This window comes from Diaporthe citri, assembly GCF_014595645.1.
Source record: "Diaporthe citri strain NFHF-8-4 chromosome Unknown scaffold_6, whole genome shotgun sequence".
Taxonomy (NCBI): domain Eukaryota; kingdom Fungi; phylum Ascomycota; class Sordariomycetes; order Diaporthales; family Diaporthaceae; genus Diaporthe; species Diaporthe citri.
In genome coordinates this window covers 4,490,114-4,508,217 of record NW_025064851.1, presented here as the reverse complement: position 1 = coordinate 4,508,217, position 18,104 = coordinate 4,490,114, and the positions used below count along the sequence as shown (strand labels likewise).

At 36.1% G+C, this 18,104-nt stretch overlaps 4 protein-coding genes across 4 annotated transcripts; 3 read left to right on the top strand and 1 right to left on the bottom strand.

Moving 5' to 3' along the window:
* Nucleotides 1-8,576: 8,576 nt before the first annotated feature.
* Nucleotides 8,577-9,415, top strand: INS49_013177 (uncharacterized protein; the record flags this gene model as incomplete). The annotated part of the gene is made up of 2 exons (XM_043173877.1): nt 8,577-8,862; nt 8,901-9,415. 2 exons carry the CDS (start codon nt 8,577-8,579, stop codon nt 9,413-9,415), a joined length of 801 nt encoding a protein of 266 aa, XP_043023174.1.
* Nucleotides 9,416-10,374: 959 nt separating this feature from the next.
* On the top strand, nt 10,375-12,735 carry INS49_013176 (uncharacterized protein; the record flags this gene model as incomplete). Its single annotated transcript, XM_043173876.1, has 7 exons — nt 10,375-10,549; nt 10,613-10,801; nt 10,887-11,108; nt 11,180-11,323; nt 11,516-11,665; nt 11,741-11,839; nt 11,918-12,735. 7 exons carry the CDS (start codon nt 10,375-10,377, stop codon nt 12,733-12,735), a joined length of 1,797 nt encoding a protein of 598 aa, XP_043023173.1.
* Nucleotides 12,736-12,834: 99 nt separating this feature from the next.
* INS49_013175 (uncharacterized protein) lies at nt 12,835-13,698 on the bottom strand (the record flags this gene model as incomplete). The annotated part of the gene is made up of 3 exons (XM_043173875.1): nt 12,835-12,965; nt 13,027-13,548; nt 13,605-13,698. The coding sequence occupies 3 exons, from the start codon at nt 13,696-13,698 to the stop codon at nt 12,835-12,837; spliced, it is 747 nt and encodes a 248-aa protein (XP_043023172.1).
* A 2,117-nt stretch (nt 13,699-15,815) lies between these two features.
* INS49_013174 (uncharacterized protein) lies at nt 15,816-17,662 on the top strand (the record flags this gene model as incomplete). The annotated part of the gene is made up of 5 exons (XM_043173874.1): nt 15,816-16,055; nt 16,109-16,298; nt 16,371-17,212; nt 17,278-17,434; nt 17,493-17,662. The coding sequence occupies 5 exons, from the start codon at nt 15,816-15,818 to the stop codon at nt 17,660-17,662; spliced, it is 1,599 nt and encodes a 532-aa protein (XP_043023171.1).
* Nucleotides 17,663-18,104: the final 442 nt, after the last annotated feature.

The window sequence follows — 18,104 nt, the reverse complement described above, 5'->3', positions numbered from 1 at the left end:
GCTTTACTTAATTTTATATTTAATTTAAATAATTAATGGCGTAAGCTAAAAGCCTTAAATAATTAAGTAAAATAAAGTTAAATTATTTTTATAATTAATTTTTTTATAATTTTATAATAAAACTATTAAGGTATTAATCTTATATATAAATTATAATAAGGCAGTAAATATATATTATTAAATTGCTTATAAGTTAAAGGTATAAAGCCTTAAGCGTTAATAATATATAAGCTTAACCTTATGCTTTTTAAAGCCCTTAACTTAAGAATAATAAGTAATAAATTAAAATATAATAATAATAAATATAGTTATAATAAGTATAATAAAGGGTTAAAGTATTAAAAATAAGGAGTTATAAGGGCATTAAAGTACCTTTTCCTTTTAATTAGCTAGCAGTTAAGCTAAGGTACTTTAAATTTTTAAGTTTAAAAAAAAAGCTTAATAAGAGCATAAAGTATATTTATATTATAATTAATAAAAATACTTTATAATAAATTATAAACTTCTTTTTATAGCTATATTAATTTAAGTTTAAGTTATAAAGTTAGCTATATTTTATAAAGAAAATTTTATTAGCCTTAAAAGAAAAAATTAGCTTTTAAATAAAATTTTATTTAAAAGTATAAGCTTTCTTTATAAGCTTAATTTATATAAAAATAATATTAATAAGTATAAAATAAATTAAATAAGCCTTTTTTTTAATCCTTATTATTATAAATTATAAATATATTATTATTATTTAAGTAAATAATAAGTATAATTGTTATATTATTATAAGTAAGTAATAAATATAAAAAGTAAAATTAAAGCTAATAGCTTTATTTATTTTAAGAAACTTAAGAATAGTTATTAATTTATTATAAAGTTAATATATTATATATATAATATAACTTTCCTTAAATATTAATATATAATAAGCCCTTATCTTAGCTTATATAGTTTTAAGCATAGCTTATTCCTTTTTATTAAGCTTATTTTAATTATATTATTATAATATTTTATTAAACTTAACTTATAGTTGCATAATAATTAATATAGCTTAAGAGATAATTATAAAGAAGGAAAGCTAATAAAATATAAGCAATTTAATTTAATTAATTTCTAAAGTAATTATAAAGGCATAAATAAATTATTTATTTTATAATAAAATAATAAATATTATTTTAATAAAAATAAGCTTAAGTAAAGTTATATAAATTTTTTAAGTTATAACTCTTTAAGAAAAAAATAATAATAATATAAAATAATATAAGGCTAAATTTTTATTAAAGGAAATATAAAACTTTATTAGCTTTTTTAATAAGAAATAAGCTTTTACCTTTTTATTATATTAAAATTAGTTTAATTACTATATTTATTTATTATTAATAAAGAATAAGTTTATATTAATATTGCTATAAGGCTTATTATATAATATGCCTTAAGATTAGTTATTTAAGTTATAAAAATAAGTTATAAAACTTTATAATAAGGGTTAAATAAGGGCTAGCTCCTTATTTATAGCGGCCTTAATTCTCTTAATATATAAAATAAATAAAAGGTAATAATTTTATATAAATTACTATGCTTTTAATAAGATAACTTAATAAAATTATTACCTTTTCCTTCTTATTAAAAAGATATTACATTCTTTTTTTAATATTTAATAATTTATAAAGCTAAATATTTATATAGTTTTTTATTAAATATAAATAATAAAAAGGTAAAAGCATTTAATAATATTTTAAATTTAATTTAAGTTATTTAAATAGCTAATTTATTCCTTTAATTTATTTAATATATTTACTATATTTTAATAATATATTAACTTAATTTTAGCTAATATCTTAAAAGATTATATAATAATATATTTAAATAATATATTAATATTTTCTTTAAGCTTAAAAAGAAATTATATAAAAAAGGTATAAAAGGTTTTATATTGCTTATAAGATATTAAATTAAACTTAAATTAAAATAAATATAAGTTTATAATAAAAAAGATAAAATATTTAAGCTTTATTATTATAATTAAAATAAATATTTAAGTAAATTTAAAAAAAATTAAGGTAATTTAAAAATAAAAGATATTATAAATAATTTATAATATTTAAAGCTTTATAAGATTTATAAATTTTTATTATAACTTTATTAAGAACTTTTTTAAAATTATTAACCCCCTTTTTTATCTTATTATTAAAGGAACTTTTTTTTAATAAGGAAGTAAGGAAAATAAAGCTTTTTATTATTTTAAGGTAGTATTTATAAAGATATTAATCCTAGCTAAATAAAACTTAAACTTAAATATAATAATAAAGGTAAATTGCTTAAAAACAACTCTTAATATATATTTATTAATTTAAAAAAAGAGGGCTCTTTATTTAATTACTTATTACTTTATAAAGCTTTTTTTAATATAATAAAATTATATTATTTATAATAAAGAGTTATTAATAATAATTAAGATCTTAAAAGTATAATTATTTATACTTTAAAGTATATTTTGCTTATTTATAATACTTATAAATTATAAGGGCCTTAAGTATTTTATTAGCTCTTAATTTCTTTTAAAAAGATAAGCTTAATAAGTTAAAACTTTATTCCTCTTTTATTATAATTTTTAATATTACTTAAGAATATAAGCATAGCATTTTAATATATTATTATAGTAAGAATAAAATAGAATAACCTTAAAGGAAAATTATATAATTAAGATACTTTAATTAATCTTAATAATAATTTTTAATACTTATATTATTATACTTATAAGGTTATAATTATTTAATAAATTAGCATTAATTATACTTTAAAATAAGGGAATTTAATAAAATTTATAATATAAGATTTATTATAAAGTAATTATATTTAATTAATAATAATTTCCTAAGAAGGCTAAGATAACAGCTTAAATTATTAATTATATTCTTAATATATATAATGCACTTTAATTTTAAAGCTAGTTATAATTCTTAAGTTAAGAATTGCTTATTATATTAATGCTATAATAAGCTTATAACTTTCTTATAATAAGGCATTTAAAATAAAAAGGAACCTTTTAAGTTCTTTTATATAACTTTTATTAAAATAATATATTATAAGCAATTTAGCGTTTTATTTAAAACTGCAATATATGCCGTTAAACCTAGCTTAATTAATAGCTATAATAAGGCTTACTTTACCCTATCCCTTCTTTAAATTGCTATTAATCTTAAATATTTATTAACTTTATAATAAACTTATCAGCTTATAAGGGTAACCTATATTACTTAATAATTATTATAAATTGCCTCTTAAAATAAGTTTTTTTAAAAGCAATGCACTTTATAATTACAAAAGATTATATATAACGCTTTATTACTTTATAATAACGCTATTATAAGTTCCCTATATTTATTATTAATAATTAAAGCTTTAATTAAATAAGGGCATTTTAAGCTTTTTTATATGCTTAGGTGGATATAAAACGCTTTTTATTTATAATATATTATTTTAAAATAAATAATAGCATAAAGTAAATAAATTAAGAAGTATAAAAGTATTTATATAATATTATTACCTTTTTATAAGATAATTAAGTTAATTATTTTTTAATTTATTAAATAGCGTTAAATAATAGGGATTTAATAATAACTAGCTGGAGCTTAAATTAGCTGGTAAATGGATTTAATATGTAAGTAATCTTGGGCCCCTTAAATATAACGGCATTTATAGTTAATTTTAAGGGCTAAGCGGCTATATTTTTAAATTATCTTTAAATTAAAATAAATATTGCTTAAGTTACTATTATTTTTACTTAGTAATAATAAAAGTAAATAGTTAATAAATATCATTAAATAGCGAAAAGGTTTTGTATTAATAACTAAGTATAGCTATCCTTAAGGCATTTTTAAACTATTTAATTAATAAAGAAGTTTAATTAGTTATATTAAAAATATATTATAATAAATATTTCTATGCCTTAAATAATTATTTTAAATATATTAAGCTAAGTTTATTCTACCTTTAATATTAATTAAGTTAAGCATGTTATAAAGGATTTACTATTTATTTAAATATTTATAAATACTTAATTAAGTGCTATATTAATTTTAAATAAAATAAATAAAGGCTAAAATAAAAAGTACCTTATAAAGGAAATTTTAATAATTAAAAATGCATTAAAGTACTTATAAAATAATTTCCTTAAGAAATAGGTTTATATTAAATGAAAAGGCTAAAATATATTAATATAAGAACTCCTTAAGAACTTATAAAGATTAATAGCTTTTAATTTATTTAAGATATAATAAGGGGATGTTATTACTTATAAAAAACTACTTATTTAAGGTAATTATAAGGCAAGCTTACATTAAGCTTAATAAGCTTATTTAAAGGTATAATATAAGGCGATAAGGGTTATAAGTAGGAATAAAATAAAAATAAGTAAGATCTTATTATATTATTATAAGCTATTTAAATAAAGCTGCAAGGCAAACCTTAAATATTTATTATGCTTAAGTGGGGCGTAATAATAGTAGGATTTAAACTTATAACCTTATTTATATATAAACGCTCTTAATTAATTAAGACTTATTATATACCTATTTAATAAATAAATTAAATTCCCTTTTTATAAAAATTAAGTAGCATATTAAGTTAAAAAAAAATTAAGTTATATAGCTAATTTCCTATAAGGCAGAATTATATTAAGCATATTACCCTTTTAAAATTCCTTTATTATTATTTATTTAAGTAAGTATATTAAAAATATTTAATTATAAAACTAAAAATTATAAAAATTAATAATAAGGCCATAATAACTTAATAATAATAAGAATTAAATTTATAAACTTTTTATTTAAAGATAAAGCTCTTAATTACTTAAATTTATTATAGCTATAATAATAAGCTAAGTTAATTAATACTTATAATAAAGGGTATTATAGTTAAAAAAAGGCAAGTTCTTAAAATCCTTTTCTTTATTTTTTTGCTCTTTTTCCTTAAACTTATTATGGATATAATAATAACTTAAATTATAACTATGCTATTTAATGCTAAAAACCTAGCTAGCAAGGGCATTTAAGGTATTAATTATTATATTAAATTCCTTATAATGGCGATCCTTAAATATATTAAAATATACTTAAGGCTAAGTTAATATAAATATAAGAAAAGAATAAAGGGGGTATTTATATTAAGGGCATATATATTATTAGCATAATAATTAATCTTAGCTCTTTAATTATTATTAAACGTTATAAAAATATTTATTATTTCTTAAGTAAAATAAATTAATTAATAATTATAGCATTAATATTATTAATATAATGCATAATTATATTAATATTAATAAGGAATAAAAATATATTAGCAAGCTATAATAAAATTAAGGGCATACCTTTAATAAAGTTAATAAGGGTATTAATTAAGGCTATATTATAAAAATAAGCATAGCTGCTTAAGTAAATAATAAAAATAATAAAGGGTAGCTTTGCTAATATAATGCTTATAGCTTTATAAAAATTAATAATAATATAATTAAAAGCTAAGGTAAATATAGCTATATTATTATAAGTAAGGATGGTAAATTTAACTTACTTAAAGATAAGAATATAGCTATTATTAATAATAATTACTTTCTTTAAATAACATTATATATTTTACAATAATAATAAATTAATAAATATATATATATATTAAATGCATTTATATTTATAATAGCGGTAATTAATGCAAAATGCATTATAATCTTTAAGAATATAAATAAGCAGCTTATTAATTTTATAAAAAGTTGCAATATATAATTTATAAGGAAAAGGTAGCTACTTAGCAAGCTGTTAATTCTTATTATTAAAATTGCTAAGCACTTAATATAATCTTATAATATAATATCCTTATATTTAGTTAATAATTATAATAAACTTATATTAAGGGAAAAATAAAATAACCTTAAAAGTTATATTGCTAAGATAATAAGGTAACTTATTATTGCTATTATTATTAATAGTAGCTATATTAAAGCTGCTATATTAATCATTAAAATTCATAATAAAAGCCATTTTTTATTCTTCTTTTTATATAATAAAAGGGGAGTAAGTATTAAGGAGGATATTAAGGGATTAAAAGGGTATTAATGGGCTAAGGAAAGGGTGCTTAATAAATAGAATATAAATAAAGGAAAGTATATTAAAGAACTATTAAGAGATTAAAAGAGTATTAATGCATTAAGGCAATAGCTTTTTAATAAAAAAGGGCGGCCATAAAGAGAGTATAATAGGCGTAAGGAAAAATAGCTAAAGGATTAAATTATAAAGAGGTTAAGGGATTATATAAATATTAATTATATTAAAAAAGGCTTTTTAACTAAGGGTAAGATAAAGCTAAGGGGTAATTAATATAAATAAAAAAATAATTATAAAGGTAATAAAAAGGTTATATAAAGGTAATAAAATAATATATATAATAAGTACGTTATAGTAATAATATAGTATTAAGAAGAAGGAATTATAAAAGGGAGTATAATTATAAGAAAGTTATTTTAAGTAGCAATAATAAATATAATATAGGGGTAATAGCCGCGGTAAGTAACGTTAATGCATTAATAAAAGCATGCCATAACTTAAGGCTAATAATATATATAGCTTATATGTAATTATAATGTATTAATAAAGGACTATATATATAATAGCAACGTTACCATACTATAATAGCCCATAATATGCATAATATATACTTTGCATTACACTATGCTAAGCATAATATATAAATATGGCTAATGCAAGAATAAAATGGATAATTATTGCTCTTAAGGTAGATAAATATAACTTTAAAATAAATATATAATAGGGTAAATATATAACTAGTATAAAACTATAAAAGCCTTGGGTTTAATCCCTATTGCGTGTAATATAAAAGTAAAAAGGGGGTTATATAATGGGCTTGGGCTATTGCCTAAGTTATAATGCATATTTATGCCAGGCTTATATTATACTTAACCCTTTTATATAACGAAGTATATACTTAAAAAATAAATCTAGAGTTAGGCCCTTTTAAGGCCTAACTTACTTTTTAAATATTATAATTTATAACTCCTTTTAAGTACCTTTTAGTAAACGCTCAAGGCTAACCCATAATACTTAAGCTAAATTATTAATAAAAACAAGCCACCTAAATAATAAGGGATAGGTTTTACTAAACCCTCTTAAGGATAACTTAAGAAGGAGCTTTAACGCAATAAAGAGGGAAAATAGAAATAAAAGGGAACCAAAGAAAGGGAAAAGATAAATATTTTAAAAATTCTTAAAAATAAGAAAAGCTTAATTAAAGCACTAAATATATAAAAAAAGAAAAGAGTTGATTTCTTAAAAGAATATTTAAAATAAGCGTAAAAGCTAGCTTTTTATAACCAGCCGGAATTTAGCGCGGTACCATTTCTTACGTAATTCCTTGCACCTGCCAATAATATATACTTACTTATTAATTTAGTTGCATATCTTAAGGGCCTTTATAATAATTAACGTAATAATATTAATTTAATATATCTTTATAAGAAAGCATTATATCTTATTAAAGTATATATTTAGCTTATTAAGAAGAAGATCTTTAAGCTTTTATATAGCAATGATTGGGCGTTAGCAATGCTTAAAGGGCTTATTACGCTAAAGAATATTATATACCTTTAAAGCTTATTGCTTTAATTTAATGACATTTAATGGCGTTAATAAGGGCACATTAAGGGCTATGATATTCATCATTATAACCCTCTTTTAATATTGCTAAATCATTATTTTACTACAGCAAAATTTAGCTTACAGCTACTTATTTAGCGGCGATAAATTTAAATATAAATAAAATTGCAATATTTGCAATTATATAAAGATTAGCCGCATTATTATAGCCTTTCTTTTGCTAAATTAAGTATGCAGCGATAATAACAAGGTTATCCTTAGTAATCTTAATATATATTCCGCTTTCATAGCCAAATTTTAATGCGGGGGGGGGATAGCTAACCAAGATGATAGGGGGGGGTAACGTTTTATTTTCCACACACAGCGGCTCCGAGGACATGACTCACGACTGGGATGGCATGGATCTTCTCCGCGTTTGCCAATTCTGGCCTGCATCCTTTACTTTACCCCTGACGCACTGTGTATTACCTGACGAGGTTCTGAGTCTGATACTTGCAAATCTATAGGCAGCACGACAACATGGCTTGTTTGCTGCAAGTTTCCACAACGTTCTGGATGTGTCTTCAATTGAGGGCATCACTGAACATGATCAGCGGTTGTCTTGGGGCCGCGTTGAGTCAACCAAGCGGTGAGGTCACTCCCCCAAAGCCCACATAACTGTGCAACTAAGACTTGCTACCTACCAGGATTATCATGTGCCTTTCATTAGCCGATTGTTGATTCTCGGAGTACTTCTCAACAGGGCCTATTGTATGCACTGAGTACATCCAACTCTTTCTTCCCTGCGACATCAAACTCTTCCAGGCACCGACAGCCAACGAGTGGGCTCAGCTCAAAAACAACGGTTGCAGCCCATCTTGCCCACGGTTGGTGATATCGTCCACAGATTATCAGCTGCCCATCCTTCACTATCTGGGAGATCAGTACTCGATGAAGGTTATCCTCTGCACAATTCTCCTTCGCATCTACGACAGCTACCATGTCCTGTTCTGCGGTGTCGAGGTTGAGACTCTAGCGAGATGTGAATACGTTCCGTGCCGGGTCTTCGCAAAGACAAAGAAGGCCGAGATGAATGTGGGACTAGTGCTGCAAGTCATGCAGCTCTATAACAACGTCATGGAAGATATTGCCTCTGACTGCTTGGTCATGTGGCACCATATGGGCATCGTGCTGACGACCGACCGCTATCTCCTCGAAGAAGCGGCGGGCAAAGAAGGTACTCAAGCGGCAATGAAATCAATTGCCAGGGTCAAGGTCTGGGCGCGCACTCCGGCTTCGAGGAGGGCTTGTCTGCACGCATCACAAGCCTTCAAAAGGCCACTTCGCTTCGACGACCACTGGACGGTAGATCTTCTGAGTCTCCCAATAATCTGTTCAATGCAGCTCTGGTTCTAGGACTCTATCTCCTCGTCGCCCCCGCAGAGATCAGCGGACAAACCAGGCGTGACCAAGAGTTCGAACTACTGAGCGACATTGACTGGAGAGTGATAGGTACCGAGGGCCTCGTTGAAACAGAACCCCAACTCACCACCAGGACTGATAACGCAGCTGTGAATTTCATCAGGTTAGGTGGGCCCATCGCCATAGACGGCGAATCCTGTCACGGGGGTGTTCGGTCTTCTCAGAGCGTTCTTCTCGACTTTGCCAGCCTCTTAGATGGTATGAAGAAGTGGAGGATTGGGGATTATTTGCGGCTACTGTATACGATATCCGAGAATATCGGGTACCTTGACGCGGCGGTTAACAATACCTCGCAGACCGTGTTGTAGATCTACTTTTTTTCAAAATGCGGCGAGATATCGTCTAGATTGGTTTGAACGACTGCGAAGGCAAAGAGCGGCTCGCCATAACCATCTAAAAAAAGACAAGAGTCGCTCCATTGTAAGTTGAAATTACTAACATGTGTAGCCATGAGTACACCTTCTGATGATATCCGGTCGTTATACACGTCCCTCCTTGATATATTGATAACAACACTGATTTTAAACTGTCTTTCCGATCCCTTTTCCTGCCCTTTAAAAATAGAGCACAACAGATAAATACTTCTCTTGCCCTATATTGCTTAATAACCTGGTTACTGTGAGCTATTCTATCTCACTGTGCCAGATTGATAGATTGGGTATAATAGTAGCGGCGGGAATGGGGCCGGTTCCAAGTGCCATATTCTTCAGTGGATTAGCTATTGCATAACACCCTTAAAACACTCTCACAACTCTTTAGGCTATAATCCATGCCGGTGTACAACGAAGACTCGTTTCAATATGTTGTATCACGCCATAATTTCAATCCATACTGGCTTTGGCTGCTCGCGACATGCTGTGGTGAGATTCTGGCCCGAGTTCGCCACGCATGTTACTCACAGCAGTTTGAACGCCGAGACGCTTGAAATGAATCCTGCCGTTTATAGCGATGGAGAACGGGCCTGGTCTACCATTGGGACTAGCTTGAACTGCAGGTATGGAATATTCGGCATCTCTAGCCAATACTAGATATAGCCACAGACAAGGAGTCTTTTCCTGCATACAGAAGTAAGCACTACTAGCGAACCTTGCAGTGGGGCGACACCCACAATTGAAGAAACCAAACGGCAAGAGCCACATTCGCTTGTGGAAATCCTGGCAGGTATAAAGAAACACGCCTCCCTTAAGATGTCTGGTCAAAAACATGTTCTTGACGCTGTCTAGACTCAGCATTTCGTTGACCAAGACTGGTCAATGACCTGCTCAAGATGTCGTGCCCCAAGCTGCTCTCCCTGAGATGCCTTCTTCTGGGTCTGGTCAGACTTTCCAGCGCTGTCATTCTTCGAGATCCAGCCACCATAAATCGCACGTACGACTATGTTGTAGCAGGAGGGGGCCTCACTGGGCTGGTAGTTGCCAACCGTCTGACCGAAGACCCAAACAGTGAGCGTTACTGAACAGTCCTCACATTTCAATGAAAACTGACAGTCACATCTCAATTTCCAGCCTCGGTGCTCGTTATCGAGTACGGGGATTTCGATGATAGCTGGGATGTTGCAATCCCGTACAATGCTAGGTTCCTTCACACAGAAGACCTTTTCAACATCCCTTCAGTTCCTCAAAAAGGCCTTGGCAATAGATCATTCGGTGTGTACCTGGGCAAGACGGTTGGCGGCGGATCGACTGTCAACGGAAGTAAGAAACCAATAGCCGCCCCCAACTCCATTTGTGGCGCACAGCGCTTGGCATTAAATGATGCTAACTCCAAATCTCGACGTAGTGGCTCTATCAAGAGGCGCCCGTACAGATTATGATGCCTGGGAAGCTCTCGGGAACCCAGGTTGGGGCTGGGAGAGTATGTTCGAGTACTTCAAGAAATCATCAACTCTGACATACCCCAGTTCCGAGCTTGTCGACAAGTATGACTACGTTGTCAGTCCAGACGGGTATGGTCAGGGTCCTATGCAAGCAGGTTTCCCCCGCTGGCAGTTCCCTGCTCTATGTATGTGGCATCGATATCCGCTGTGGCGGCCCGTAATGACCGACCTTCTGACACCCATGATGATTGACCAGATAACTTCATCGACGCGTGGACAAAGGACATCGGAGTCCAATATCGCACGGACGGGGATACGAATGGAGAGAATCTTGGTATGGCGTGGAAGCCGATCGACATCGATCCTGTGAATGTTACCAGGTCCTCGGCACGAAAAGCTTGTAAGTTGCTTCGAATTTCCTCTTAGCCATCTACGTATCTGTTACACTGGGCTCACAATTCGAGTGCATGTGGAATGATGTGGTCAATGGAACACTTTCTTGTACTCCACGGAAGTCTATCTAGCCGTTTTCCGGGTTCCCTAAACAACTTGGCTCTGCAAGTCTAGCATCTACTAACACATGGTATCATAGACTACGATCCAGCCAGTGGCAGACCCAATCTGGACATCCTTGTTGGCAGCTATGTTGCAACACTTGCCACCGGGCCTGGAGCATCTGTTACGGGTGTGAACGTGGCTCGTGTGAACAGTACTTCGAACGAACACAAATACCTGCGCTCTGGTAAGGAAGTGATACTAGCCGCAGGAGCGGTACATACGGCACAAATCTTACAACTCAGCGGAATTGGTCCCGCAGCTTTGCTGGAACCTCTCGGCATTGACATTATTGCGGACCTACCCGGCGTAGGTGCAAACTTCCAAGATCATCCGACAAATATCGGATTCGCTTTCCAATGTACGTCCGTCAAGACCTCTCGCGTGATATTTGATGGTATCTATTGCCACAGACTAAAGTTTTACCTTCTCCCCTCAGTTGTGAATGAACCAAGCCTCAACCCTAATCTCTACAACGACGCCTCATTTTTCAACGCGTCTTGGAACGAGTACATGGCCAACAGGACTGGGCCTCTGACGTGGGCTTTTGGCAACAACAGGGTCGTCTTGTCTCTGCAGAATCTCACCAGCGATTACAAAGAATTGATCGACGAATTTCTTCATGATAACGACACCAGTCGTTATCTTGACGATTGGTACAAGCAGGACTCGACCCTCGAGGCAGGCTACAAGCTTCAACACCAAGTCCTGTCTCGTATTATATCTGAGCAGCACGGCAGTGTGACGGAGAACACGTTCGGCGGTGCCGCTGGCGCTGCCTTCGTTGTTATTAAGCCATTCTCCCGCGGGACAGTCCTCATCAATTCTACCGACACAGATCCTATCCTCGGGGCGCCGCTGGTAGATTATCAGGCCCTAACACACCCATTGGATACCAAGATTGCCATCGAGGGGCTCAGAATGGCTCGTCGGCTCTTGTCGGCGCCTTCTTTGGCTCCTCTTCAGCCAATAGAGACCGTGCCTGGAGCCAATGTCACAACTGACGAGCAGATAGAGGCAGCAATTAGGACCTCACTCTACCGTCCTGCCAATGCCCACCCTTGCTGCACAGCGGCAATGATGCCTTTGGAGCTGGGAGGAGTCGTTGACCCACAGTTACGGGTCTATGGTGTCCGAGGACTGAGGATTGTAGATGCTAGCATCTTGCCTCTCATTCCTTCTGCTCATACACAGGAAACCATGTATGCTGTTGCGGAAAAGGCAGCTGACATTATCAAGGGTGTCAGTGGCAATTAGATACATGCAGTAGAATCAAATGAGTCTTTCATCAAACTGAAAAGCCGACATGGTTGATGCTACAAGCTATACTCGACTGTCATCAACAGAAGGCTATAGCTACAAGCCAACTTTGGCAGCCAAGTAATGAACAGCAACTTTTGTGGTCAATGCCAAAATGCCAGTTGCTGGAATCTTGTCGTCATCTGATCGTCTCCGCCAGCCAAGCTCAAACGGGAGTCTCTCATTTTCTGCGTCATTTGAAGTCAATCTCAGTACAATTCAGTGCGGCCTCGCTCGATTTCAACTTACCAAAGAAGTATTCAACCCAAGATCTGTTGGCATTACCATCGTCGTAGTCTCCGAAAAGACCAAGATACATAGCTGTTTGTCCAAGAGAGTTTGTATGTCCATCGAGAGGCAGGTCAAATTCGGGGTTGATGCTCTCAGCAGTTTTCTGCCTGGCAACAAGAGCCTTGGCTGCGTCACTCAGAGAGATTGTCTCTGATTGCCAGTAAGATTTGGTCTCATCAAATATTGTCTGGTTAAATGACCAATTGTCCCCAAAGAAAATATCTGCTCGGCTAAGGGAAGCGTCATGCTCGATTAGATTGTGTTTGTTGAGGTCGCTGAGGTGGAATGTCTCTTTGTTGCCCGTCGAGGATGCTTCAAGGGCCTTGTTGCCTTGTAACCTAAAGAACAACTTCGCGTCTTCGCGGAGGTTGAGGCCCGCGTGCATTCCCTCAATGAGCGCATCTACGGAGATGTTCTTCCCGTCACGGGGAAGGTAGCCGTGGTTCGCAAGGCTGTTCAATAGGGGACATGGGGCCCGGCCTGGTAATTCTGATCAGTTGTCGCGAACCTTCACAAAGTCAAATCCTGCAACGTACTATCATTAGGGCCGGGCGCTTGCCATGGTTGTTCGGTATTCTGGCACAGCGTTGTCGTTATTGAAAACGCGAGGGACAAGAAAGCGGCGCGCATGGTGGCTAAATCAGATGGAGAGACCAATAAATAAAAAGAGTGACTGTTAGTTGGACGAGTAGCGACCGACTTTGGTTCGACGAACGGACGGCGAAATTCCATGCGCGGAATCCAGCATCTATATAGCTCTCTCCGACCGGATATAAATCAGATTCGAGAATTCAGGCCGTACAACCTTCTTACACAGCCACTCCCAAAGGTTCGGGCCCGGGTCAAAGGCCGAATACTACATGGTACAAGTGGAGTGAGACCTCGTATTCTCGGAGTACTGTTACTTCAATTGAAATCAAGAGAGATTGCTACAGGGGAGACAGACAACTCACCAATGAACCGCGCGGATTAACAACACCCTGACTCGGTGCAGGGGAGAGCCAAGCTACTCTAAATCGACGTACTTCTAATAATACATCCAGGAGTCAGCGCATGTCCCCCCCGATGCCATCAATGCAATACTTCTACAAGTTGCTAACAATAATCGCGTCTTTGGCAAAGCTGAGTCTTCGGAAACGCGGTACCAGTGCTTGGCTCTCTGTTCTCTTCCGCAAGTTTTCCTCCTAGAGGGACCTCCATCACAGCTACATGAGAGTCGTACGACCGGAGCTAGAGGGTAAGGAAAAAGAGGGAAGGGATGAATCGAATGTCTGGAAGAGGTACTTTCGGACAGAGGTCAAACTTGCACTATGGGAGAGTCGGTGCGCGTTCAAGCATAGCGTAAGTTGTCCAAATCAGAAAAGCGGGCAGAAAAGATGATAGGAGAAGTCAGAACAAAGGGGCCAAAGACTCTTTCTTCGACCTAAAATTACGATAGTCTTTTGGTCTACTCTAAAAAGTACTCCAGAAGCTCCAAAAAGTACTTGTGATTCCAAGAAGTCCAAGTCCTTCTTGCCAATGTACTCGCACTGCGCTTGGCTGGCAGTCATGTTCCATTCTCAATTTCGAAATCACAACAGAGACAGTATTTGTTCCCCAAACGGTCACTACAGCTGATGTCTCTCATTCCATACTGCTGAAGTTCTGGAGTCAGATGAGTATGTGTGGGTTTGGAAATTTTTATTCCGCTACAGGACCAAGAATTCCATGTGTGCCTGTCTGTCCAGCTCTGCTCCAGGTGTTCGACCTGGCCTGGCTCGGCCCCAGTGCTGGAGACGGGAGAGGAGTCAGCCAAGGTCCGCCCACCCAGCTTCCAGGTGCCGCCCACCTAGCTCTTTCAGTGCGCCCACCCAGTACAAAAAAATGGCTATAGGCGCTATTAAAATATAGGTGTACCTTGGATTTTAACTAAGATTACCTTGCTATTTGCGACTTAAAATTTACCTCTGCCCTTAATGCCCCCTCCGCCCTCTGTGCCCTCTGTGCCCTCTGTGCCCTCTGTGCCCTCTATGCCCTTTAGGCTTACGTTTATAAAGTACCGCTTAAATAAGAAACTAGCGATCTTAGCTTCTTAAATATAGAGTTGGCTTAGTTGCTTATTAAGAAAGTACTTAATTTCATTAGTATAATATTAAGAAAAATATGTACTGGGTGGGCGCACTAAAAGAGCTGGGTGGGCGGCACCTGGAAGCTGGGTGGGCGGACCTTGGCTGGAGAGGAGTGACGACGCGCTTAGCCGCAAGTTTGGTTCCTCAAGAACTAGGCAAGAGCTCTCAGGCTAGAATTCTTGGCCTTCATTATTTCCACGAGCCACATGATGCCCCCTCACAAAAGCGTTTGGTCTGCATATTAGAATTTGACGCAGAGTATTGCCCGGGAGATAAGACCCCCTCTTCCTGATAAGGTACAGATCAACTTGAAATTATGTGTAGAGGATATCGGACACATCATCTATCATCCAAATCCAGCACATTGTGGGTTGCCGGTTCGGTCCAGTGTACCCCGCGCCTACGTGCCTATGAGATAAGAATCTAGTGGCAATGCCGATCCTCGGCACGGCGAGGTGACTGTGTTCTAGATACGTAAGAATCTTGGCCAAGTACATGATTTCTTTAAGTCGCATCACAGTCCAGGTTCAAGCATCTGATACCACATTATCCTCTTCCCAGTCCAAGTACAGTAACACACGAAGCTCACAGCATCCCGGGCTATTTCTTGAGCCAGAAGAGTCCAGTCCATCAGCGCCCATGTCTCCAATGGAGGTTAGTGTCGACGAGATCACAGGTCTTGCCGCAAAGGCAGGCTTGAAACTCCAAGAGGGTCACGCGGAAGACTATAGCATTCTGACGAGCGAGTTTGAAAACCTTGTTGCCAGTCTTGGGGATGACAAGCTTCTGTATCCAAAACCTGATCTCACTAAATATCCGCGGGAAAATGTGCACATTCCCGAGCCCAAGGATGCTGATGGTGGAGGCTGGGCAACGAAAGTGAGCACGGGGGACAAGACAGTGTTTTTGACCATCGCTGACTCCAAAGTCAGGCCTCAGTCAGGGCAACTTCGCCGAGAAGTCAACTTCTGGACGGTAAGACTGTCGCTATCAAGGATAATACCGCCGTGGCAGGCGTGCGGTGCACGAATGGTTCAACCATGGTCGATTGGACACCTGAATACGATGCTACTATTGTGACCCGTATCCTGGATGCTGGAGGTCTGATCTTGGGAAAATCAGGTAAGCACACTCTTCTCCTTGCGAAGAATTGCTGCAGATTCCAAGTGCGTGATGCACTAACATGAAGCCTAGCTTGCGAGAACAGCTGTCTCGAAGGGACGTCTATATCGTCGTGCACGGGCCGCGTACACAACCCATACGCCGACTTCTACAGTGCGGGGGGTTCCTCGTCAGGCTCCGGTCGGCTGGTGGCAACAGGGTCTGTCGACGTGGCCATCGGAGGCGACCAAGGGGGCAGCATCAGAATTCCAGCCACCTGCTGTGGTATCGTGGGCTTGAAACCGACATGGGGACTCGTTCCATACACGGGTATCCTCAGCCTTGATGCGAACATAGATCATACCGGGCCAATGGCGCGAACAGTCCCTGACTGCGCGAGGCTTCTCGAAGCAATTGCTGGATCAGATGGTTGGGACGATCGTCAGCCGGCGTTCGGCCTCGAAGTTGGGAGCCCGAAGACTCTGTTTCTGGATGCTGTGCTTGACATCACCCAGAAGGACTCCAAGTCTTCCCTCAGCGGGCTCAAGGTCGGTATCTTGAGAGAAGGCTTCGAAGTGCCCCACCAGGACGCCAAAGTCGTTGCCTCTGTCGAAGCTGCCGCTCAGAAGTTCTCACAACTTGGCGCACAGGTCAAGGAGGTCTCCGTTCCCGCGCACCACACGGGCCATGTGATTTGGACATGCGGCCTCCCGATTGCCGGTGGGCGGCAGGCCATCTTCGGTGATATCGACGGAAGGAAGCAGCTCTCACTGACCGACCGCGCGAGCCTCATCACACCGAAACGGCTGAGCCAACGCGAGTTTGACTCTCTGGGGCCGGGCTGTCGGAACTTGTACATCAGGTGGCTCTACTGCGAGGAGAAGTACGGGCCGGCCTTGCAGGGAAGAGTAGGGAACCTGGTCAAGGGACTCGCAGTGAGTTCGCCTAACTCCGCCTTTCTGGGACTTGCCGTGGTGTACTGACCAGACACTTGCACCAGGACAGCTATGATCATGCTCTCAAAGATGTTGATATCTTGGTGATGCCAACAGTGGCCTCGCCACCTCAAAATCTTGGAGATGGCAGCACGAAGGACGGCCCACTCCAGGGCAACGCTCTCACCCCGAGCATAGTATACAATACCTGTCCGTTTGATAGTAAGTCTCCCATTTGCGACTGTCGTATTGTCAGATGAGCAATGCTGAATGAGAACAGGCACTGGTCACCCTGCGTTGTCGCTCCCCTGTGGGTTTGTGCCCGCCTCTGACAACGCTGAGATAAAGCTTCCAACGGGAATAATGCTCGTCGGGCGTAGATATGACGATGTAACAGTCCTGAAGGCTGCTGCTGCATGGGAGAAGGCATTTGATTGGAAGATACTTTGAGTTCCTGTAGTCCTAGTCTCAGTCTCGCTGGATGCTCGATATTGTAACCAGACTTCCACCTAGAAAGCTCATACCCCGGCTTGCCCCATCACTGCACCTGTGTCTGGCTGCCTCTACTGAGTGGCATATTCCTGGTATATTTGTGGTGAAGGGGGACTCCCCCTCCAAATCATATGACCTGAATACAGAGGACACAGAGGACAAGGACAGGTAAGAATGCAGAGAGCATGCTGCTCCTTGCGAGTGTGATCATTTGATAGTGAATGATCTTGCGTGCATTTTTGGTTCAGATCATAGATGATGCTAGGGCAAGTTGTTTGCTGTGAATGCAGCAAACATTTCATGAACAGGGTTGGGGGTTGTCAGTAGGAAGAAAGGGTACTTGGGTAAATGTTATCCTATTGTCTAACAATACAAGCAAATTGGGTGCAGTATGCAGCAC